The following is a 24,038-nucleotide window of genomic DNA, read 5'->3' as shown; positions in this document are numbered from 1 at the left end:
GTAATTACAAATAATAATAATAATAATATCTTTATTTCTACAAATACATGTGCAAGGTATACAGGCCTAGCTGACATCAATGACGTACTACTATATAGAAAGCCGCTTGTTATGCAGAGCATTTCGAGCAAATTAGGTCAGTTTTATCCCAGGAGGCAACCCACACCAGTCGACTAACTCCCAGGTACCCATTTTACTGATGGGGAACATAGACAACCCAGTATTTCTACCCTCGACGTGTGAAGCAAGAGCTTTAGCCACCAGGCCATGGGGCACCGTGATTAAAAATTTACAAGGGTATGCTACCTGCTTTAGCACAGGTCAGAATATAGTTGTATATTCAGGTCAAGATAGTTAAATTTTTTCTGTAGATTCTTTAAAATCATATATTGCATTCTAGTTGCAACGAACAAGAAAATATCATACCTGTCCAAGGTAATCTTGTCTCATCATTATGTTCATCATAGGTTGAATAGTGTTCCCTTACCAGAGTAGATTCATTTAAATATTTAGTAATACTAACATCTGAATAAGCTCTTTCTTCTGCCAATTTTACAAGATGAATATCATGTAGTCTTTAATTTGTGCATCCACCCATGTACAGTATAATCATCATTGTTTTGAATATTAAGTTAGACAAGACAGGTATACAATACTGACAAGTTGTAAGTTAAGACACTTGTGCAACATCTGGTTATCTTTACTGTAGACGTTTCGCCATTCAGTGGCTTTATCAATACAGATTCTTGTACATAATTAGAAAACAGAAGAACTAGATACAAAAGATGAGGTAATCAGTCCCTCAGCCTTAGAGGTAGTGTTTAGAGCACCGTGGTTGTATATAGTTCTTCTGCTTTCTAATTATGACCAAGAATCTGTATTGATAAAGCCACTGAATGGCGAAACGTCTACAATAAAAATAACCAGATGTTGGACAAGTGTTTAAACTTTAAATATTAAGTTAGGTCAATTGATATTTTTTCAAGGGAATACTTTCCATATGCTGCTGGTAAAATCATTCATATGAAATGTTGTTAACATCTTGGCATGCAGGCCCCCCACAAGTTAATGCATTCAACATCTACCAAGTCATTTTTGTAATTCTTAACCTTTGGCTTTCTGTTCCTTTAAATCATACACTTGCTTTATCAACGTCATACTTCATCATACGTTACATTTACTCCTTTGTCCTGTGCCATAATTAATTAAACTTTTTTTCTCAATTATTAATGAATCTTTCTTACACTTCATGAAGGCTTGAGAAGATCCAGACACCAGTGCTAGCACCTTTATTGCTGTCGGCGTGGAGTTCTATTTGTGCTCGGGCCATTTTGATGTCCTGACCTTCTGAGCTAATAGCTTTTTTTTTATTGTCTTTTACAATTTATTTATAGTAAAGTGTTTTCAGTTGGAACAGTACACATTGGGTATGATTTTTTTAAAATATTACAGTTTGATGAGTACAGTAATGTACGTACTACCGTAATGCAAAGCTCATAGTATACACAGCATTTCAGGCTGAATTAAAGCTAATACAGGAAAATGTTAATCTTATACAATTTTCGGAGTAAAGATGGTAATACTCTAATGTGTAAAATTGGGCAGTACAATATAAATATAACTGTATTTAATATAATAATGACACTAATTCTATTATCTGTTAATGGTTCCAGAAATCATCGCCCAACCATGGCCTGGTCTCAGACCAGGCCTCCTAAATTGGAATGGAAATATTACAGGAATAAGATCTATTACTGAATGTAAGTTAGTTTATAAGATTTCCCTGTCATCTTGCATAATTCAAAGACTAGTAATGCTACCAAAGTGCAAACACTTAACAGACTTCTGTTTCACACTCATGTGATAGTATCTTCCTGGATGTTTGCTATCTACAAATCTCCTCTCATGAGAGATTCCTTGATGCTGGCAAGGGACTCTTGATCCAAGGAATTGGACCTGGCCTTCCCTTCCTTGGCAAGAACCTTATTGCCTCCCACTCTCCCAGGCGCTGTATAACCCTTACGGGTTTAATGGTCCTCCATGAATATTATTCTTATAATATCTAGGTGTATTTTGGTTACTGTGATCGGAGAAAGGTATCCCCATATCTCATAAGCCCAGATTCCTCTACCTCAGTGCATGCAAAAATAAAACTTCAGAGTTGTCATGAAATTCCAATGCAGGAAAACTATAAATATATATGTGTGTATTTTTAATACCTGGGTAATAAGCATTTTTAATACCCAGATATTAAACATATTTAATATCTGTATTTTTTTTTTTTTCAACAAGTCGGCCGTCTCCCACCAAGGCAGGGTGACCCAAAAAAGAAAGAAAATCCCCAAAAAGAAAATACTTTCATCATCATTCAACACTTTCACCACACTCGCACATTATCACTGTTTTTGCAGAGGTGCTCAGAATACAACAGTTTAGAAGCATACACATATAAAGATACACAACATATCCCTCCAAACTGCCAATATCCCAAACCCCTCCTTTAAAGTGCAGGCATTGTACTTCCCATTTCCAGGACTCAAGTCCGACTATATGAAAATAACCGGTTTCCCTGAATCCCTTCACTAAATATTACCCTGCTCACACTCCAACAGATCGTCAGGTCCCAAGTACCATTCGTCTCCATTCACTCCTATCTAACACGTTCATGCACGCTTGCTGGAAGTCCAAGCCCCTTGCCCACAAAACCTCCTTTACCCCCTCTCTCCAACCCTTTTGAGGACGACCCCTACCCCGCCTTCCTTCCCCTATAGATTTATATGCTTTCCATGTCATTCTACTTTGATCCATTCTCTCTAAATGACCAAACCACCTCAACAACCCCTCTTCTGCCCTCTGACTAATACTTTTATTAACTCCACACCTTTTCCTAATTTCCACACTCCGAATTTTCTGCATAATACATGTATTTACACCACACATTGCCCTTAAACAGGACATCTCCACTGCCTCCAACTGTCTCCTCGCTGCTGCATTTACCACCCAAGCTTCACACTCATATAAGAGTGTTGGAACTACTATACTTTCATACATTCCCTTCTTTGCCTCCATAGATAACATTTTTTGACTCCACATATACCTCAACGCACCACTCACCTTTTTTCCCTCATCAATTCTATGATTAACCTCATCCTTCATAAATCCATGCGCCGACACATCAACTCCCAAGTATCTGAAAACATTCACTTCTTCCATACTCCTCCTCCCCAATTTGATATCCAATTTTTCTTTATCTAAATCATTTGACACCCTCATCACCTTACTCTTTTCTATGTTCACTTTCAACTTTCTACCTTTACACACATTCCCAAACTCATCCACTAACCTTTGCAATTTTTCTTTAGAATCTCCCATAAGCACAGTATCATCAGCAAAAAGTAAATGTGTCAATTCCCATTTTGAATTTGATTCCCCAAAATTTAATCCCACCCCTCTCCCGAACACCCTAGCATTTACTTCCTTTACAACCCCATCTATAAATATATTAAACAGCCATGGTGACATTACACATCCCTGTCTAAGACCTACTTTTACCGGGAAGTAGTCTCCCTCTCTTCTACACACCCTAACCTGAGCCTCACTATCCTCATAAAAACTCTTTACAGCATTTAATAACTTACCACCTATTCCATATACTTGCAACATCTGCCACATTGCTCCTCTATCCACTCTATCATATGCCTATTCTAAATCCATAAATGCAATAAAAACTTCCCTACCTTTATCTAAATACTGTTCACATATATGCTTCAATGTAAACACTTGATCTACACATCCCCTACCCACTCTGAAACCTTCTTGCTCATCCGCAATCCTACATTCTGTCTTACCTCTAATTCTTTCAATTATAACCCTACCATACACTTTTCCTGGTATACTCAGTAAACTTATTCCTCTATAATTTTTACAGTCTCTTTTGTCCCCTTTCCCTTTATATAAAGGGACTATACATGCTCTCTGCCAATCTCTAGGTACCTTCCCCTCTTTCATACATTTATTAAACAAAAGTACCAACCACTCCAACACTATATCCCCCCCTGCTTTTAACATTTCTGTCATGATCCCATCAGTTCCAGCTGCTTTACCCCCTTTCATTTTACGTAATGCCTCGCATACCTCCCCCACACTTACATTCTGCTCTTCTTCACTCCTAAAAGATGGTATACCTCCCTGACCAGTGCATGAAATTACTGCCTCTGTTTCTTCCTTAACATTTAAAAGTTCCTCAAAATATTCTCGCCATCTACCTAATACCTCCATCTCCCCATCTACTAACTCCCCTATTCTGTTTTTAACTGACAAATCCATACTTTCCCTAGGCTTTCTTAACTTGTTTAACTCACTCCAAAAATTTTTCTTATTTTCATTAAAATTTCTTGACAGTGCCTCTCCCACTCTATCATCTGCTCTCCTTTTGCACTCTCTTTACCTTTCTTTTACTCTCCATATACTCTGCTCTTCTTATAACACTTCTGCTTTGTAAAAACCTCTCATAAGCTACCTTTTTCTCTTTTATCACACCCTTTACTTCATCATTCCACCAATCACTCCTCTTTCCTCCTGCCCCCACCCTCCTATAACCACAAACTTCTGCCCCACATTCTAATATTGCATTTTTAAAACTATTCCAACCCTCTTCAACCCCCCCACTACTCATCTTTGCACTAGCCCACCTTTCTGCCAATAGTCGCTTATATCTCACCCGAACTTCCTCCTCCCTGAGTTTATACACTTTCACCTCCCTCTTACTTGTTGTTGCCACCTTCCTCTTTTCCCATCTACCTCTTACTCTAACTGTAGCTACAACTAAATAATAATCCGATATATCAGTTGCCCCTCTATAAACATGTATATTAAACATATTTAATATCTGTATATTAAACATATTTAATACCATATGTTAAGTGTATTTAATAGCTTTATATGTATTAAGCATTTTTAATATTTGGATATTAAAAAAATTTTATATTAAACATTTTTGATACATGGATATTAACATTTTTTGATACTCAGACAGTAAACATTTTTTTGATACCTGGATAGTAAACTTTTTTTATACCTGGATATTAAAACATTTTTTGGTACCAGATGTTAAACATTTTTATATCTGAAAGGTTATAATAATAATAATCTTTGGAGGGAATGTGTTGGTTGCTAGCCCATTCCAGGTCAAGACCTAGTGAGAGAGTTGGAGGGGGGGAGGGGATGTCCTGCTGATGGTAGGTTTGCTGAGTGAGTGAGAATGAAACACACACTCGTGGACCTGGCTCTAGGTTTGAACTACGCCCGCCAGGAAGCAGCACCAGGCTTAGGCGCATGGTGCAAAGCACTTGCCTATATGTGGTTGCAGGGGTTGAGACATAGCTCCTGGCTGTGGCTCACTTACACACACAGGTACAACACCGATGTTCCAGCACGCTTGGTTCCTAGGCTTTGCCGGTATATCAATTTTGCCAGGCCAACAGAGGTCTTGTAATAATAATTCATCACTACTCCTTTAACCCACCATGGTCTCTTGGAAACTTTAATTAACCCTTAAACTGTGGCATACCCCAAATAAAAGTTCCTGTGTGGAAGGGGAAGATTTTGAAAAAAAAGTTCATATAGAATGAAAGTGTATTTTTCTGAATTAAGTTACTAAATCAAGCGGAATCTGATAAATACTTATGATTTTATGGTGTGTTGAAGGTGTTAAAAAATGATCACCCAGCAGCAACAGCAATGTAAATGCATCAGCAATATTTACAATTTATTAATGCCAAGATATGATTGTTTTTCTGTTTTTAATTGCTTTTAATGTTTAACACAATTTACACTAATTTCTTATGATATTAGATATGTTTATTGTCAGTGGTGCAATACTTGTGTGGTATATATTATGTGCCAGTACCTTATATGCACCATCCTTTGTCCACACTAGGGGCACATGACTTCCCTTTTGAACTTACAGCGCCCTGTGGCCTGGTGGCTAAAGCTCTCGCTTCACATGGTGAGAGTCTGGGTTCAATTCCCAGCGAGGGTAGAAACACCGGGCATGTTTCCTTACACCGGATGTCCATGTTCACCCATTAGTAAAATGGGTACCCGGGTGTTAGTAGACCAGTGTGGGTCGCATCCGGGGACAAAACTGACGTAATTTGCCTGAAATGCTCTGCATAACAAGCGGCTGTCTATATAGTAGTATATCATTGATGTCAGCTAGGCCTGTATACCTTGTACATGTAGAAATAAAGATATTATTATAACTGAACGCCTAGGTTGCAGGCCTACTCAGTTACATCCCGACCTAAGCAGCAGGCAGACTGTGATGGGCTGGGCTCCATCTTTGATATTACAATTTACTACCATAACATCCCCTCTGTTGGTGTCTTTGCAACATAATCTTTTCTAGAACCCTGGAACAAATGTTAATGGTATTTTAGGACTTCATACATGAGGAAATACTTATTCCAATATTACTCCACTTGGAATGTGTATTTAATTTACTAGTTTGGTCTTCTAGCACTATGTATGAGGAATACATACTTACATTTTTCAATTGCTTCAGAATAATACTCAAAATATAGAATTAAGTCAGTGTTTGATTTTTACCTGGTTAAATATATGTATTAAGTGGGCCTTGTGGTTGAATTCCATAGTTAGCATCACAAAGTTATAATAAATTTGGAATGACAAAGCCTTCCTCATGCCACTTCAACACCCTGTTTGCTAGTAAGGAAGTTGGTGGAGGAACAACAGCTCCTGGTTTCATTGGTTTACATTTGCTAGTTAGGCATACTAGTACGTCAGACACATAGTCATCACTTGTGTAATTAACCATGACACTGTGTGCACCCTCCTGGCCTTTGATTTTTTTAAATGTATAAATAGATTGAAGATGACCTGAATAGTTGTGCTAACGTCAAAAATATTGGTACATGGCAGATTTGAAGGTACAAAAAATTGTGCGTATTAGTACACTGGACACAGCACTTGTGTAATAATGTTTAAGGGTTAAACATTAGCATAAATGAAACGGGTTTGCTTTGCAGTGGTATCACTCCTAAGTGGATAATTTTAGAATTTTTACTGGAGCTGCAGAGGTAATCACAAAAGTTCAGCATTGCCAGGATTGTAGTTGACTGCTTCATAATGAATCTGATGTTACAGGGAGGACATCTCACAAAGAAATGTTATTCCAGCCCTTTGATTAATTCTCCTTGTAACTTGATTAACTTGCCAATAGCCATAGCTAATGACAAGTTTCTTATGTAGATATTAACCCGAGCCATAGCTAAGGGTAATTGCTAGCAAAATATGCTAAGAATCACACAAAATACAGTGTAAACAATATAAGTGAGCAAGCACTACATACAATGCCATCTGTTGCCACCCAGTAACTTATTTGACAAAAAGTAGTCTCGTAATTTTAATACTCGTACATTTACATGCACCACTCTGACACTCGCTGCATGACCAGATGTGATAAGAACTGTTATGTTGATATTGTATTTTGGAATTTGTTTTCCTCTGATTGCTAAGAACATTTTGCCATGTTTTTCTTGCATCATTTTAGCAATTCAGCTTCAAAGAAGCACAGATTCCTATATTCATATGAAACTGACTTTACTGTTTTTGCATTGCATATATGTAGTTTAATTAAATATTTTTTCTACATAGTGACTAAAGAAAATAGTTATAAAACTGTCAAAACTAGCAGCATAGAAAAAATCATATTTTTAATTATCAAACTTCTCTTATAAATTACAATTTAGGGCAATTTACTTTATTTAACTTTCAAGTGAACCTAATATTTCAAATAAAAATAATGTCTTAAGAAGTTTTGGGCTATCTGCTAAAGGAGGAGTTTTGTTACATAAATTGTAACTCTTCATTGTCAGTGGTACTAAATATTCTGTTTATATTACTTTCAATATTTGTTAATTTATTCATTATGTGAAGTACTGTCACTTGCAAACAAATATAACATATTTTTCCTTTACAGGTGAAAGTGAGGATGCACAGCGCTTGAGGTTCCAGATAGAGCTGGAGTTTGTCCAGTGTCTGGCTAACCCCAACTACTTATTGTGTAAGTGTATTTAGCTGACAAATGCAGAGCCATTTTTCATCATGTGATTGTTTTTCATTATTCATCATGTGATTATTTCACAGCCTAGTCTTAGACCAAACTTCCTTGTTGATTTTTTTTAATCAAGATGTTTGTTAGTAGCACACTGGCCCACATAGCCATCATAGCCTGGTTGATTTGGCACTCAGTGGTTGAAAAATCTTGGGCCATGAATTCATTCATTCATTTTCATTCTCTCTCTCTCTCATTCTCTCTCTCATTCTCTCTCTCTCTCTTCTCTCTCTCTCATTCTCTCTCTCTCATTTTCTCTCATTCTCTCTCATTCTCATTCTCTCTCTCATTCTCTCTCTCTCATTTTCTCTCATTCTCTCTCATTCTCATTCTCTCTCTCATTTTCTCTCATTCTCTCTCATTCTCTCTCATTTTCTCTCATTCTCTCTCTCATTCTCATTCTTTCTCATTCTCTCTCTCATTATCTCTCTCTCTGTGCCTGTGATGCCCCTCCTTTTTCAGTGAGTTTATTTTACATTTCCATATCTCTCACTTCAGTATATTGGAGTATGAACAGGTTAATATTTTGGGGAGGGATTCAGGGAAACCAGTTAGCTGAACTTGAGTCATGGAGGTGGGAAGTACATTGCCTGCACTTTAACCCTTAAATGGTCCAAACGTATATATATGTTTTTTCAACATCTGAAAGTATGTAAAAAAATGTAGATCTTCTTTTTTGTTTTACATTTGAAAACGTGTAAAAAACTTTTATCTACATTTTTTTGTTGTTATATTTAAAAATATGTAAAAAAAGTAGATCTACTTTCGTAGCACTACGAATTTGAACGTCGATCTGTTTGGACCGTTTAAGGGTTAAAGGAGGGGTTTGGGATATTAGCTTTATTGAGTGAATCTAAACTGTCATATCTGAACACCTCTGCAAAGAAACTAAAGTTGCTAGGGATTCTAAAACTAACCCAAAAAGTTTTTCCCAGGTCTATAGAACAAAAGTTAGAGATAAGATAGGTCCCCTTAAAAATAACTATGGGCACCTTACTGACAAAGAGAATGAAATGTGCTTGATTTTAAATAATTATTTTCTCTCAGTTTTTACACAGGAAGACACTAACAATATTCCAGTAATTAATTTTTATAGTGGGCTAGAAGAAGATAAATTATGTAACATCAGTCACTAGGTTGTGAAGCAGATAGACAGACTGAAGCAAAATAAGTCGCCGGGTCCTGATGAGGTTTTTTCAAGGGTTCTTAAGGAATGCAAAATGGAACTCTGTGAACCATTAACTAATATTTTTAATTTATCTCTTCAAACAGGTGTAGTGTCTGATATGTGGAAGATGGCTAATGTAACTCCTATTTTTAAAACGGGGGACAAGTCGTTACCGTCAAATTACCGCCCAATAAGCCTGACCTCAATTGTAGGCAAATTACTAGAGTCAATTATAGCTGAGATTATAAGAAGCCATCTCGATAAGCATAGCTTGATTAATGATACTCAGCATGGATTCACAAGAGGCCGGTCTTGTCTAACTAATTTATTAACTTTCTTCAGTAAAGCTTTTGAGGCTGTTGACCACAATAAAGAATTTGATATTATTTACTTAGATTTTAGTAAGGCTTTTGATAGAGTTCCGCACCATAGACTGTTAAAGAAAGTGGCAGCTCATGGCATTGGGGGAAAAGTGCTCTCGTGGATCGAGTCATGGCTCACTGACAGGAAGCAGAGAGTGTCCATAAATGGGGTTAAATCCGAGTGGGGATCTGTAACAAGTGGCGTTCCACAGGGATCAGTCTTGGGCCCGTTGTTGTTTATAATATATACCAATGATCTTGATGAGGGAATTACTAGTGATATGAGCAAATTCGCCGATGACACAAAGATAGGTAGGATAATTGATTCAAACGTAGATGTTATGGAACTTCAGGAGGATTTAAACAAACTCTATTCTTGGTCAGAAAAGTGGCAGATGCAGTTCAATGTAGATAAATGCAAGGTTCTGAAGCTTGGGAGTGCCCATAACCCTAGTACTTATGAGTTAAATGATGTAGAACTTAGCCATACAGATTGCGAAACGGACTTGGGGGTTATGGTGAGCAGCAACCTTAAACCAAGACAGCAATGCCTAAGCGTACGTAATAAGGCAAATAGATTACTGGGATTTATATCAAGAAGTGTAAGCAACAGAAGTCCAGAGGTCATACTGCAGCTTTATACATCATTAGTAAGGCCTCACCTAGATTATGCAGCTCAGTTCTGGTCTCCGTATTACAAAATGGACATAAATTCGTTAGAAAACATTCAGCGTAGGATGACTAAATTAATACATAGCATTAGAAATCTTCCTTATGAAGAAAGATTGAAGCCTCTTAAGTTACATTCACTTGTTAGACGAAGAATGAGGGGAGACCTGATCGAAATGTATAAGTGGAAGATAGGTATTAATAAAGGGGATATTAATAAGGTCTTGAGGATGTCTCTCCAAGAGAGAACCCGCAGTAATGGATTTAAATTAGATAAGTTTAGATTTAGAAAGGACATAGGAAAGTATTGGTTTGGAAATAGGGTAGTTGATGAGTGGAACAGTCTACCTAGTTGGGTTATTGAGGCTGGGACTTTGGGTAGTTTCAAATCTAGGTTGGATAAGTACATGAGTGGGAGGGGTTGGATTTGAGTGGGACTTTCACATCAGAGCTTATTTCTTGGGTGGCATTGAAAATTGGGTTGGGCAAATGTTTTGTTAGTGGGATGAATTGTAAAGGACCTGCCTAGTATGGGCCAGCAGGCCTCATGCAGTGTTCCTCCTTTCTTATGTTCTTATGTAAGACAGTGATTTGGTATGAATGGTGGTGAAAATGCTGAATGATGATGAAAGGTTTTTTAATCACCCTGCCTCGGTGGGAAACGGCTGACATGTTAAAAAAAAAAATCTACTGATATGAAAAACTGAATTTGAAATTCTTGACTTGCTACTTACTGAGTAATATGTGGAATTATAATCCCATTTTTAACCCTTTCAGGGTTGACAGACCCTCTCCCAGACTTGTTCTCAGGGTCACCAAATTTAAAAAAAAAAAATTATTTTTCTTGTGAAAAGATAGAGAATCTTTTCCCGATCATAATGACACTAAAAATATGAAATTTGATGGAAAACTTATGGAATTATGCTCTCGCGAAGTTAGCGGTCTCGACGATGTTTACACATCGGCGATTTTGCCCACTTTGAGCCCTATTTTCGGCCAATTCCAGTGTACTAGTCGACAAAAATCAACTATTTCGCTAGAACTCCATTTTTCTATCAAATGAGTACAAGAAACCACCCATTTACTGATTTCAACTATCCAATAAAGTGGTCAGAATTTAGCAATTTTGCCAATTTCACACAAATTTCAAAAGATGCCAATTTCCAAATAGGGTCCAGAATAAACAAGAAAGACATTCCTGGCACTAAAATAACATTTCCTCTGTTCATTAGTCATGTCCCCAATCCCCTCTTACATTCTTTTATTTTCCACTTTGAATTTTTATTCTCACAAAAAATAGAAGATTTACTGTTATGCAGACTACTGCATTAGTGTAGAAATGGTATAAATAATATCAGTGCACTTGTGAAAGAATATTAGACTCGTCAGTTGATGTGTATTGGATGCATAGCATGATTTGTTAACTTTTGAACTTTGGCAAAAATCGAAGATTTCTGCTACTTTGAGCTCAATTTCAAGGTACTTTTCATTGTAAAACCAATCAAAATCATCTCAATTTCTGTAATACGTCTTCCATTCTATAAAATGAGACCAGGAAAACTAGAATACCGTCATAAATACCATACGAAAATACAGTGCGAAGTCGCTGTTTTAAATCAAAAACACTGTCAAAGTTTTTTTTTTTTCCTCATTACGCACTGTGTACTGCAGGATTTTTTTTATACTGCGCACACTGACCACATAGACCCATTCTTTCATATGTATGCCTACCAGCTTTCTCTCACTAGATTTGAGGGCGCTAGAATTTATGTGTACTAGTACGTCAAAAACCCTGGTGCCTAAGCCGTACTAGTACGTCAGAAACCCTGAAAGGGTTAACTTGCACTTTAAATTTTTAGATTTGCCACCCTAATTTTGGACTTGTGCCAAAATTTGCTAATGATCAGAACATTAACAATTCTTAGCAGTTTGTTAGTCTCCTAGCATGCCATGTTTGTGCAGTAATTTTATTCTCATACTGTATTTTCCAGGTTGTTAATGATATTAATGCTGCCACACCTAAGTTGTTAGTACTATACTGTATCAAACAGTCCTACAATTTCTTAAATGATTTCTTACGCTTAATATGTTTTTTATTAGGTAGATAAGTGTATACCATTATAGGTAGTAGGTTGGTAGACAGCAACTGTTCAGGGAGGTACTACCGTCCTGCCAAGTGAGTGTAACACGAAAGCCTGTAATTGTTTTACATGATGGTAGGATTGCTGGTGTCCTTTTTTCTGTCTCGTGAACATGCAAGATTTCAGGTACGTCTTGCTACTTCTACTTACACTTAGGTCACACTACACATACATGTACAAGCACATATATACACACCCCTCTGGGTTTTCTTCTATTTTCTTTCTAGTTCTTGTTCTTGTGTATTTCCTCTTATCTCCATGGGGAAGTGGAACAGAATTCTTCCTCTGTAAGCCATGCGTGTTGTAAGAGGCGACTAAAATGCCGGGAGCAAGGGGCTAGTAACCCCTTCTTCTGTATATATTACTAAATGTAAAAGGAGAAACTTTCTTTTTTCCTTTTGGGCCACTCTGCCTCGGTGGGATACGGCCGGTGTGTTGAGAGAGAGAGAAGTATACCATATGGTAACGTATGTCTCATGTTAAGCAGACAAAAGACTGAACATCCACTGTTGCACTGGATGACCAACACAGGTTTAGTGCTTCACACAATTAAAGTAGTGCATTGCTTTGCATTCTTCTGTTTTCTAAACTGTACCGTTTCTTCCCCTCATGGTTTTACCTTGATGCACATGAAGTACTCTTGATCCAAGGAATTATATCTGCCATCCCCTCCTTGAATCAAGCATATTTACTATTCATTCTTTAGTTGCTTTATATCCCCTATGGGTTTAGTGCTTCACCATGAATATAATAATGTGACCCTACTGCTTTGTACAGTAGTATACTTTTTGAGTCATTCCTTACACACTTGTTTATCACTTTGACACAAGTGAAAACTTTCTATTATAAAGCAAAAACCTTGTATACATTCATTAGTAAATATATCAGGTGCAGCTCAGAATTGTTAGCACTTTGAAGCAGTTGAAGTATTTATGTAAAATTTTACTTGATTTTATATCTGCTTTCTCCCTCCTTTTAACAATAAGACAAAAAGGGCCCTTGTGCAATTAAGGCATCAGTTTTTTAAGTTGCACCTGCCATCTTCCACCAAGGTAGGGTGACCCAAAACATCCACGTCACACATCCTTGTCTAAGGCCTACTTTTACAGTATTATTATTGATGTGAATGGTTGGGAAAAACCAACAAGCTGAAGAATGAGATACTTGTGTAATATTGGGGATCTTTATTGTGGAAATGTTTTGCCAGCTAGTGGCTTCTTCAGTCCGATACAGAGAAGAACAGTGGAAAATGATGGGCGAAGTAATCAGTCTCCATTGACTCCAGGCTGAGGGACTGGAACGTGTAGAAGCCTTCAAGAGGAAACTGGACAAGTATCTTCACCAGGTGCCAGATCAACCAGGCTGTGACGGATGTGTGGGGCAGCGGGCCTCCAGCAGCAGCAGCCTGGTTGATCCAGCAAGCAACAGATGAGCCTGGCCCATGGCCAGGCTCCGAGAGTAGTTAAACACTTGAAATTCTTCAGAGATATATCAAAGGTAAAGGTACCTCAAACTCCTCTTCATCTTCCACTTTTTCTCTGTATGGACTGAAGAAGCCATTAGCTGGCAAAACATTCCACAGTTTAAATTCCCAAATATTGCACAAGTGTCTCGTTCTTCATTATTATTATTATTGTTAATATTATTATTATTAAACACACCGGCCATCTCCCACAGAGGTAGGATAACCCTATAAAGAAGAAACACTTTCACCATCACTCTATCACTGTCTTGCTAGAGGCATATTGATACTGCAGTTCAGATTACCCTCCAAACTACAAAGATTCCCACACCTTCAAACTGCAGGCACTGTACTTCCCACCTCTAGGACTCAAATCCAGCTAACTGGTTCCCCTGAAGCCCTTCATAAATGTTACCTTGCTCACACTCCAATAGCACCTCAAGTCATAAAAACCATTTACCCCCTCTCCTAACATGCTCACACACACACCTACTTGATGTCCAAGGATTATACAGTACCTGGGAAATGAGAAGCAATCAGGTTTGATCCAAAGAAGGGGGGGCAGCTATAATTCCTTGGCTCAAGAGCCCTTCACTAGCATTAAGGAATCTTTGAAGAAATTAAATACATACATATGATGAAAATAGTATATAATACCAACAAGCTGACAAGGAAAACATGTGCAACAGTTGGGTCTCTTTATTGTTGAAACGTTTAGCCTATGTGGTAGGCTTCTTCAGTCAGATAGAGGAGAATGGATTGTAGGCAGCAGGAGTAGTGGCTGTAGAATAGAGTAGTCCATCAACTTTGGAGCAGGCTGAGATCCTGGAGAAGAGTTCAGCTCTATGGTCTGGAATAAAACCAAGCTGAAGTATGAGAATGGAATCTTAAATACTGTCGAAAGTGAGATGTAGAAGATCTCGGACATTACTGGAGGCAGGGTTCACTAGTAGGAGCAAGAAGGCAAGAATTAAGGAGTACTACAGCATGGACCAGCAAGCCTGCTGGTCCATGCTAAGCAGGTTCCTCTGGAATGCAACCCTTCTCAATCATAACTAGTAGTTAAGCAATGAAGTTGTGGAAGATGTCCTCTGTACCAAGATACCATTGTGTTGCTATGTCTGACCGGTACTTAAAAGCATTCAGGGAAACCAATTAGTTGGACTTGGTTCCTGGAAGTGGGAAGTACAGTGTCTGCACTCTGAAGGAAGGGTGAGGATGATGTTGTTTGAAAGTCATCTGCATTGTGGTGTCAGCACACTTATGGCAAAGTGGTCAAAATGCTCTATAAATGTCACGGCTGCTACTGTTACACTTCTGGCAAGGCAGTGATTCCATGAATGAAATTGAATGTGTTTTCTACTTTGGGGGGTCACCTTATATCAGTGGGAGAGGAGAGCTGGTGTGCTAAAAAGAAAATTTTCTTCATTTTTTTATGTACAGTAATGTACTAACTATACAATTTATATTCTCAGTTCTTGCCCAGCGTGGGTACTTCAAGGAACAGACATTCATTAACTACCTGAAATATCTGCAGTACTGGAAAGAACCGGAGTATGCAAAATACCTAAAGTAAGTGAGTTGAACTTTCAAGTTTTATAAGTGTGAAACACCTCTCAAATATTTAGGTAGTGAAATGGTATAATCAGATTACTATTATAGAATTTCTAGAGATATAATTGCATTTAACCCATTCACTGTCACAAACCACAAAAATTAAGAGTGCTGACAGTGTTATAAATTTAAAACAAAATCATTTTCTTCGAAAATCCTGTAGTAGAGAATCATTTTCTGAAGCTAATGACGCCAAAAAAATATGAAATAGAGTAGGGCCCCACTTATACAACAGGTTAGGTTCCAGGCTACAGCTGTAAAACAGAACTCCCTTTTTACCACTTATACTAAATGCATATAAATGCTGGATAACAAGTTTACACTAACATATATTAGAACTGGGCATTAACCCTTTCAGGGTCCGTCCCGTAGATCTACGGCTTTATGTTCAGGGTCCAAACCGTAGATCTACGCCATGAGCTCAGCTCACTCTGATAAACTGTGAGTGGTACATTTGGGCCTAGATATGAGAGAATACATCTATGTGGTATGTGTGCACCACATAAAACAGATCCTGCAGCACACTGTGTATAATGAGAGAAAAAAAATTAAATCATGATTTTTCGATTAAAACAGCAACTTTGCAGTGTTTTTTCGTATGTTTTTTATAGTTGTATTTGCGATTTCTTGGTCTCATTTGATAGAATGGAAGACATATTACAGAAATAGAGATGATTTTGATTGGTTTTAGCACTGGAAATGGCTTGAAACTGAGCTCAAAGTAGCAGAAATGTTAAATTTTTGCCGATATTCAAGAGTAAACAAACGACCTCACACGTTTAATACACGTCAGCTGGTGGGTCTAATATACATTCACAAATATGGTGATGATATTTATACAATTATTACAGTATTGCATAACAGTAAATCTTCTATTTTTTGGTGTGAATAAAAATTCATTATGTGAATAAAAAATCAAAATGGAATTTATTTGTAAAGCCTCAAAACATAACTAATGAACAGAGGAAATGTTAGTTTAGTGCCAGGAATGCCTACATTGTTCATTCTGGACCCTATTTTGAAATTGGAATATTTTGAACTTTGTGTTAAATTGGCCAAATTAACAATTTCCGATCACTTTATTTTGTAGTTGAAACAGTTGACTTGGCGATTTCTTGTGCTCAGTCGATAGAATAGAAGTAATACTAGTGAAATAGCTAAGAATTTGGTTGATTGGAATAATGTAATTGGCCTAAAATGGGAGTCAAAGTCGGCAAAATCGCCGATTCGTAAATATCGCTGACACATCAAAATTTGCGAGAGCATAATTTCGTCAATTTTCCACCAAATTTCGTACTTTTTGTTTTATTACCTTCACAAAAAGATTCTCTACGAATTCATAAGAAAAAATAACAAATTTTTTTTTTGAAAATTCTTGGACACTGGTGCGTGACTCCAGATTTGGGCCTTGGACCCTGAAAGGGTTAAAAAACAATAAAAACTAAAATTATTTTTATAAAAAAAAAATATATTTTAACAGTGATTGTGTGAGTGAGGTGAAAGTGTTGAATGATGATGAAAGTATTTTCTTTTTGGGGATTTTCTTTCTGTTTGTGTCACCCTGCCTCGGTGGGAGACGGCCGACTTGTTAAAAAAAAAAAAGAGAGAGGAGATAGATGCTGAGAATGTAAACAAGCAGATGAATGTGTAAGGGGAGTCGGACGAAACGTGTATTAATACCTGTCTACTTTTGGTTCATGCACGTACATTTGCACGAATTGTTGAAGCATTTGCCCCACAAAACAAACAGTGTGTACAGGTTGTCTTCATGTTAGTGCAGTAGATTAAATAAAAGACGAATGGTATTTGGGACCTGACGATCTGTTGGAGTGTGAGCAGGGTAGTATTTAGTGAAGGGATTCAGGGAAACCAGTTATTTTTATATAGCTGGACTTGAGTCCTGGAAATGGGAAGTACAATGCCTGCACTCTAAAGGAGGGGTTTCGGGATATTAGCAGTTTGGAGGGATATGTTGTGTATCTTTATACGTATATGCTTCTAAACTGTTGTGTTCTGAACACCTCTGCAAAAACAGTGATTATGTGTGAGTGAGGTGAAAGTGTTGAATGATGATGAAAGTATTTTCTTTTTGGGGATTTTCTTTCTTTTTTGGGTCACCCTGCCTCGGTGGGAGACGGCCGACTTATTGAAAAAAAAAAATAAATATATGACATTTAATGCACCCCAGAGCAATTGTTATTACGTATTAGTATTATTATTATCATTATTAATATGGCATCTTCAAGACTAGTGAGACATTTTTAGTGATTTTACTGTGTACCTGCATGCCAGCACAGTATGCAAGTTTATTTAGGTACAGGTACACACAAGTATAATTATCAGGTTACATATAAAATATACAATAACTTTAAAACACTTGAAATTTTTCAAAGTTTCCAGACGTAATAGAGAGATGTGGAGCTCGTGGAGGTTATACACAAACAGTGGCACACACAAACTATATTAGCATTCAGGTGGGGGTGGGAGCCATGTAACAAGTCTTGGTCATAATTTGCAATGTCTGTATTAGCTAAATGCCGTAAATCGGGGCCCTTCTGTATAATGGAAAACTTACGGAATTGCATATGCAAGTTGGTGGTGTAGGTGCATTTACACAGTAGTGATTTTGCCCTTGATTCCTATTTTAATCCAGTTACATTACTCAGTTGTCCAAATTCTTAACTATTTTGCTAGTACGTTTTCTGCTATATCAGATGAGCACAAGAAACTGCCCATTCAGTTATAAAGTGCACAGAAATTGGTAATTTCGCTAATTTTACACAATTCAACAAATTCCAGTTTTAAAAGACACTCCAAAATAAACACAGTATGCATTCCTGTCAATAAAGCAAATTATCCTCCTGTAAATTAATCATGTCTCCAGGCCTCTCCTATACTCCATTGCCCTCTAATTTGAATCCATCATCACACAAAGTTTTCCCTATTTCTTGGATTAATAATATTTAACCAAGAATAATTGGTCATGGTCGAGAGCATCCCAGTAATCGAAGTTGATCTAGTAGAACCCATGAAACAGACTGGAGGGGTAGATGGGGGCCTTACCCTTCCTCATGAAAACCTTCAAAAATTTAATATTCTGCCACTTTGAGCCATATTTCAAGCTATTTCCAATCCCGAAACTGACTAAAATCGTCTCTTTCAATAGTATGTTTTCCTTTCTATCAATTGATACCAAGAATAAGTCAATAAAAAAAATCCTAGAAAGTACTTCAAAGTCACCATTTTAAGTTTAGCCCAAGGTCAAAGGTTTGGTTTTCACATCATGCACTGGGTTGGGCAGGATTATTTTAAACTGTTTGCACACTCCACACAGACCCATTCTCTCATGTCTAGGCAAAAATATAATGTTCACAGCATATTTGAGGGCACTGTGCTTAAAACATAGATATACATGAGCAACACTGACATCACTAACGTAGATCTACGTAAGAGATAATGACAGAGTTAATTTGTATTGGCACTGTAGCAGAAAATGGATTTTTATAATTTAGAATTACTTCAATTCTTCATTTGTTTTCAAAATGTCGTATAATCTTGTATGGCTATTCATATTTGTGATAAGGGCATACTTTTGTAGAAATAATCTTAGCAGTAATTATTTTGCAGTTTCATAAGAAGCTTAGCTACATACTAATTCTTTAACTGGGTAGCATACAGATGTAAACTCCTGTGCCTTAATAACACTGTATGCACCAATGCTGCCCAATGCACCTCAGGCCACCTCAAGGCCTGGTTTTCAAATGCCTCGAAAAACTGTTCAGGCTCGGCTTCAACAAAATGAGGAGCTAGCGGTACTGCCTTTTGCAGATTAAAGTCATCTACAGTCTGTTTACACTGCCTCCTGTCCTCTCTATCAAACTCTTCCTTAGCATATGCTCGCTGCTCGTGGGTCTGCTCAAGATTGATTTTGGCTAACTCAAGCACCAATGAAGCAGACTCTTCCTTAGACAAACCTGATGCACCTACTGCTGCACGAGACTGCTAGTCTGCGTTTTCTGGTGTTGTGTGTCTCCCATTATTCTGCAGGAACCTAAGTGGAGATCTGCAATTAACAGCTCCTGTGGCAGGAGATATGTCAGTCTGATGCACCATAGCTGTTTCAGTTTTCAACTTTGTACGAATAATGTCACAAAGCTGAGTAGCAGTAAGAGTGTTTTGATACTCTATACCACTGGAACGAGCAATTTGTCAGCATTGCTGTAGAGAAAGTTTGGGCAGTTTTAATAATGAACTCAGACACCAATCACCTGACATGTATAGGTGGCATTAACCCCAACGTAACATGCTGTTTGCAATACATGCAACACGCAAATCACAGTATGACTGCAGAATATACATACACACAATAGCAAGGCTGACACGCAATAGCAAAGCGAGGCAATAAAGGAAGCGATGGCAACGCTGACACGTAATGCCAAACGATAGCAAGGCTATCTGAACGATACAAAACTAGCTCCTGCTCCAGTTCTAATTACAGCTCCAACTCTTGGACAGGCTTCCCATATTACGCACTCGGGTAATAATGGCCTGTTAACTTGGTCGTAATTGGACTTAAGAGTAGAAATAAACACAGCAGTATTCTTTAAATTGTATTTTCCTTCACCAGGTATATGTATAGATGTATACAATTATGTACACTATGTACAAGTTTGAAATATAAGTGTACAGTATGGTAATCAAAAGGCATAACAACAGCCAGAGACAGAGAGAACTGTGAACAACCAGGAGCCGTATGAATCTGGCAAGAGCTGATTGTGAGTGCTACCACATCACCTCAGCAACTGTCCGACCCACCTTATGATTGATTGAACCAAGGTACTGATTTAACGATGGGGCCCCGTAAGATCGTTAAACCCTTAGCACCCGGTTCGCTGGTTGGGAGGCACCCTATATGGGAGTGTGTACTTGCGCCAAATAAATGTAATGTACTTTGTACTCTTTGCATGCCACACTTCCCCCACACACAGACAGACACTATAATCCTATGGGTTGTGTTCCCCCATGATTATTATAATACATTGCCCCCCCCCCCCATTTTCGGCTGGTGTGAAAATTGTATAATCCAGAAATCTAGCACTTTTTTTGGCGAAATTTTCCCCTGACAGCAACCACCCAGGGAAGTACTACCGTCCTGCCAGATGACTGTGAAACAAAAACCTGTAACTGTTTTGCATGATGGTAGGATTGCTGGTTTCTTTTTCTGTCTCATAAACACGCTAAGATAACAGGGATATCTTGCTACTCCTACTTACACTTTGGTCACACTTCACAGACACGCACATGCATATATATATATACATACATCTAGGTTTTTCTCCTTTTTCTAAATAGCTCTTGTTCTTTTTTATTTCTTCTATTGTCCATGGGGAAGTGGAAAAGAATCTTTCCTCCGTAAGCCATGCGTGTCGTATGAGGCGACTAAAATGCCGGGAGCAATGGGCTAGTAACCCCTTCTCCTGTATACAATTACTAAAAAAGAGAAGAAGAAAAACTTTATAAAACTGGGTTGCTTAAATGTGCGTGGATGTAGTGCGGATGACAAGAAACAGATGATTGCTGATGTTATGAATGAAAAGAAGTTGGATGTCCTGGCCCTAAGCGAAACAAAGCTGAAGGGGGTAGGAGAGTTTCAGTGGGGGGAAATAAATGGGATTAAATCTGGAGTATCTGAGAGAGTTAGAGCAAAGGAAGGGGTAGCAGTAATGTTAAATGATCAGTTATGGAAGGAGAAAAGAGAATATGAATGTGTAAATTCAAGAATTATGTGGATTAAAGTAAAGGTTGGATGCGAGAAGTGGGTCATAATAAGCGTGTATGCACCTGGAGAAGAGAGGAATGCAGAGGAGAGAGAGAGATTTTGGGAGATGTTAAGTGAATGTATAGGAGCCTTTGAACCAAGTGAGAGAGTAATTGTGGTAGGGGACTTGAATGCTAAAGTAGGAGAAACTTTTAGAGAGGGTGTGGTAGGTAAGTTTGGGGTGCCAGGTGTAAATGATAATGGGAGCCCTTTGATTGAACTTTGTATAGAAAGGGGTTTAGTTATAGGTAATACATATTTTAAGAAAAAGAGGATAAATAAGTATACACGATATGATGTAGGGCGAAATGACAGTAGTTTGTTGGATTATGTATTGGTAGATAAAAGACTGTTGAGTAGACTTCAGGATGTACATGTTTATAGAGGGGCCACAGATATATCAGATCACTTTCTAGTTGTAGCTACACTGAGAGTAAAAGGTAGATGGGATACAAGGAGAATAGAAGCATCAGGGAAGAGAGAGGTGAAGGTTTATAAACTAAAAGAGGAGGCAGTTAGGGTAAGATATAAACAGCTATTGGAGGATAGATGGGCTAATGAGAGCATAGGCAATGGGGTCGAAGAGGTATGGGGTAGGTTTAAAAATGTAGTGTTAGAGTGTTCAGCAGAAGTTTGTGGTTACAGGAAAGTGGGTGCAGGAGGGAAGAGGAGCGATTGGTGGAATGATGATGTAAAGAGAGTAGTAAGGGAGAAAAAGTTAGCATATGAGAAGTTTTTACAAAGTAGAAGTGATGCAAGGAGGGAAGAGTATATGGAGAAAAAGAGAGAAGTTAAGAGAGTGGTGAAGCAATGTAAAAAGAGAGCAAATGAGAGAGTGGGTGAGATGTTATCAACAAATTTTGTTGAAAATAAGAAAAAGTTTTGGAGTGAGATTAACAAGTTAAGAAAGCCTAGAGAACAAATGGATTTGTCAGTTAAAAATAGGAGAGGAGAGTTATTAAATGGAGAGTTAGAGGTATTGGGAAGATGGAAGGAATATTTTGAGGAATTGTTAAATGTTGATGAAGATAGGGAAGCTGTGATTTCGTGTATAGGACAAGGAGGAATAACATCTTGTAGGAGTGAGGAAGAGCCAGTTGTGAGTGTGGGGGAAGTTCGTGAGGCAGTAGGTAAAATGAAAGGGGGTAAGGCAGCCGGGATTGATGGGATAAAGATAGAAATGTTAAAAGCAGGTGGGGATATAGTTTTGGAGTGGTTGGTGCAATTATTTAATAAATGTATGGAAGAGGGTAAGGTACCTAGGGATTGGCAGAGAGCATGCATAGTTCCTTTGTATAAAGGCAAAGGGGATAAAAGAGAGTGCAAAAATTATAGGGGGATAAGTCTGTTGAGTGTACCTGGTAAAGTGTATGGTAGAGTTATAATTGAAAGAATTAAGAGTAAGACGGAGAATAGGATAGCAGATGAACAAGGAGGCTTTAGGAAAGGTAGGGGGTGTGTGGACCAGGTGTTTACAGTGAAACATATAAGTGAACAGTATTTAGATAAGGCTAAAGAGGTCTTTGTGGCATTTATGGATTTGGAAAAGGCGTATGACAGGGTGGATAGGGGGGCAATGTGGCAGATGTTGCAAGTGTATGGTGTAGGAGGTAGGTTACTGAAAGCAGTGAAGAGTTTTTACGAGGATAGTGAGGCTCAAGTTAGAGTATGTAGGAAAGAGGGAAATTTTTTCCCAGTAAAAGTAGGCCTTAGACAAGGATGTGTGATGTCACCGTGGTTGTTTAATATATTTATAGATGGGGTTGTAAGAGAAGTAAATGCGAGGGTCTTGGCAAGAGGCGTGGAGTTAAAAGATAAAGAATCACACACAAAGTGGGAGTTGTCACAGCTGCTCTTTGCTGATGACACTGTGCTCTTGGGAGATTCTGAAGAGAAGTTGCAGAGATTGGTGGATGAATTTGGTAGGGTGTGCAAAAGAAGAAAATTAAAGGTGAATACAGGAAAGAGTAAGGTTATGAGGATAACAAAAAGATTAGGTGATGAAAGATTGAATATCAGATTGGAGGGAGAGAGTATGGAGGAGGTGAACGTATTCAGATATTTGGGAGTGGACGTGTCAGCGGATGGGTCTATGAAAGATGAGGTGAATCATAGAATTGATGAGGGAAAAAGAGTGAGTGGTGCACTTAGGAGTCTGTGGAGACAAAGAACTTTGTCCTTGGAGGCAAAGAGGGGAATGTATGAGAGTATAGTTTTACCAACGCTCTTATATGGGTGTGAAGCGTGGGTGATGAATGTTGCAGCGAGGAGAAGGCTGGAGGCAGTGGAGATGTCATGTCTGAGGGCAATGTGTGGTGTGAATATAATGCAGAGAATTCGTAGTTTGGAAGTTAGGAGGAGGTGCGGGATTACCAAAACTGTTGTCCAGAGGGCTGAGGAAGGGTTGTTGAGGTGGTTCGGACATGTAGAGAGAATGGAGCGAAACAGAATGACTTCAAGAGTGTATCAGTCTGTAGTGGAAGGAAGGCGGGGTAGGGGTCGGCCTAGGAAGGGTTGGAGGGAGGGGGTAAAGGAGGTTTTGTGTGCGAGGGGCTTGGACTTCCAGCAGGCATGCGTGAGCGTGTTTGATAGGAGTGAATGGAGACAAATGGTTTTTAATACTTGACGTGCTGTTGGAGTGTGAGCAAAGTAACATTTATGAAGGGA

General features: G+C 38.2%; 1 protein-coding gene across 5 annotated transcripts in view; it reads left to right on the top strand.

Moving 5' to 3' along the window:
* MED31 (mediator complex subunit 31) overlaps nucleotides 1–24,038 on the top strand; it is a 39,461-nt gene that overhangs the window by 4,983 nt on the left and 10,440 nt on the right. For 3 of the 5 annotated variants that reach the window (XM_053787838.2, XM_053787837.2, XM_053787840.1), the window contains exons 2-3: nucleotides 8,003–8,086; nucleotides 15,415–15,511. In XM_053787838.2, coding sequence (XP_053643813.1) covers nucleotides 8,003–8,086; nucleotides 15,415–15,511 — 181 coding nt within the window. Of the gene's footprint in view, nucleotides 1–1,673; nucleotides 1,761–8,002; nucleotides 8,087–15,414; nucleotides 15,512–24,038 lie in introns of all 5 variants that reach the window. The other 2 variants (XM_053787836.2, XM_053787835.2) reach the window with 1 other exon arrangement.

This window comes from Cherax quadricarinatus, chromosome 47 (assembly GCF_038502225.1).
Source record: "Cherax quadricarinatus isolate ZL_2023a chromosome 47, ASM3850222v1, whole genome shotgun sequence".
Lineage (NCBI taxonomy): Eukaryota > Metazoa > Arthropoda > Malacostraca > Decapoda > Parastacidae > Cherax > Cherax quadricarinatus.
This window is presented reverse-complemented; position numbering and strand designations above follow the sequence as displayed.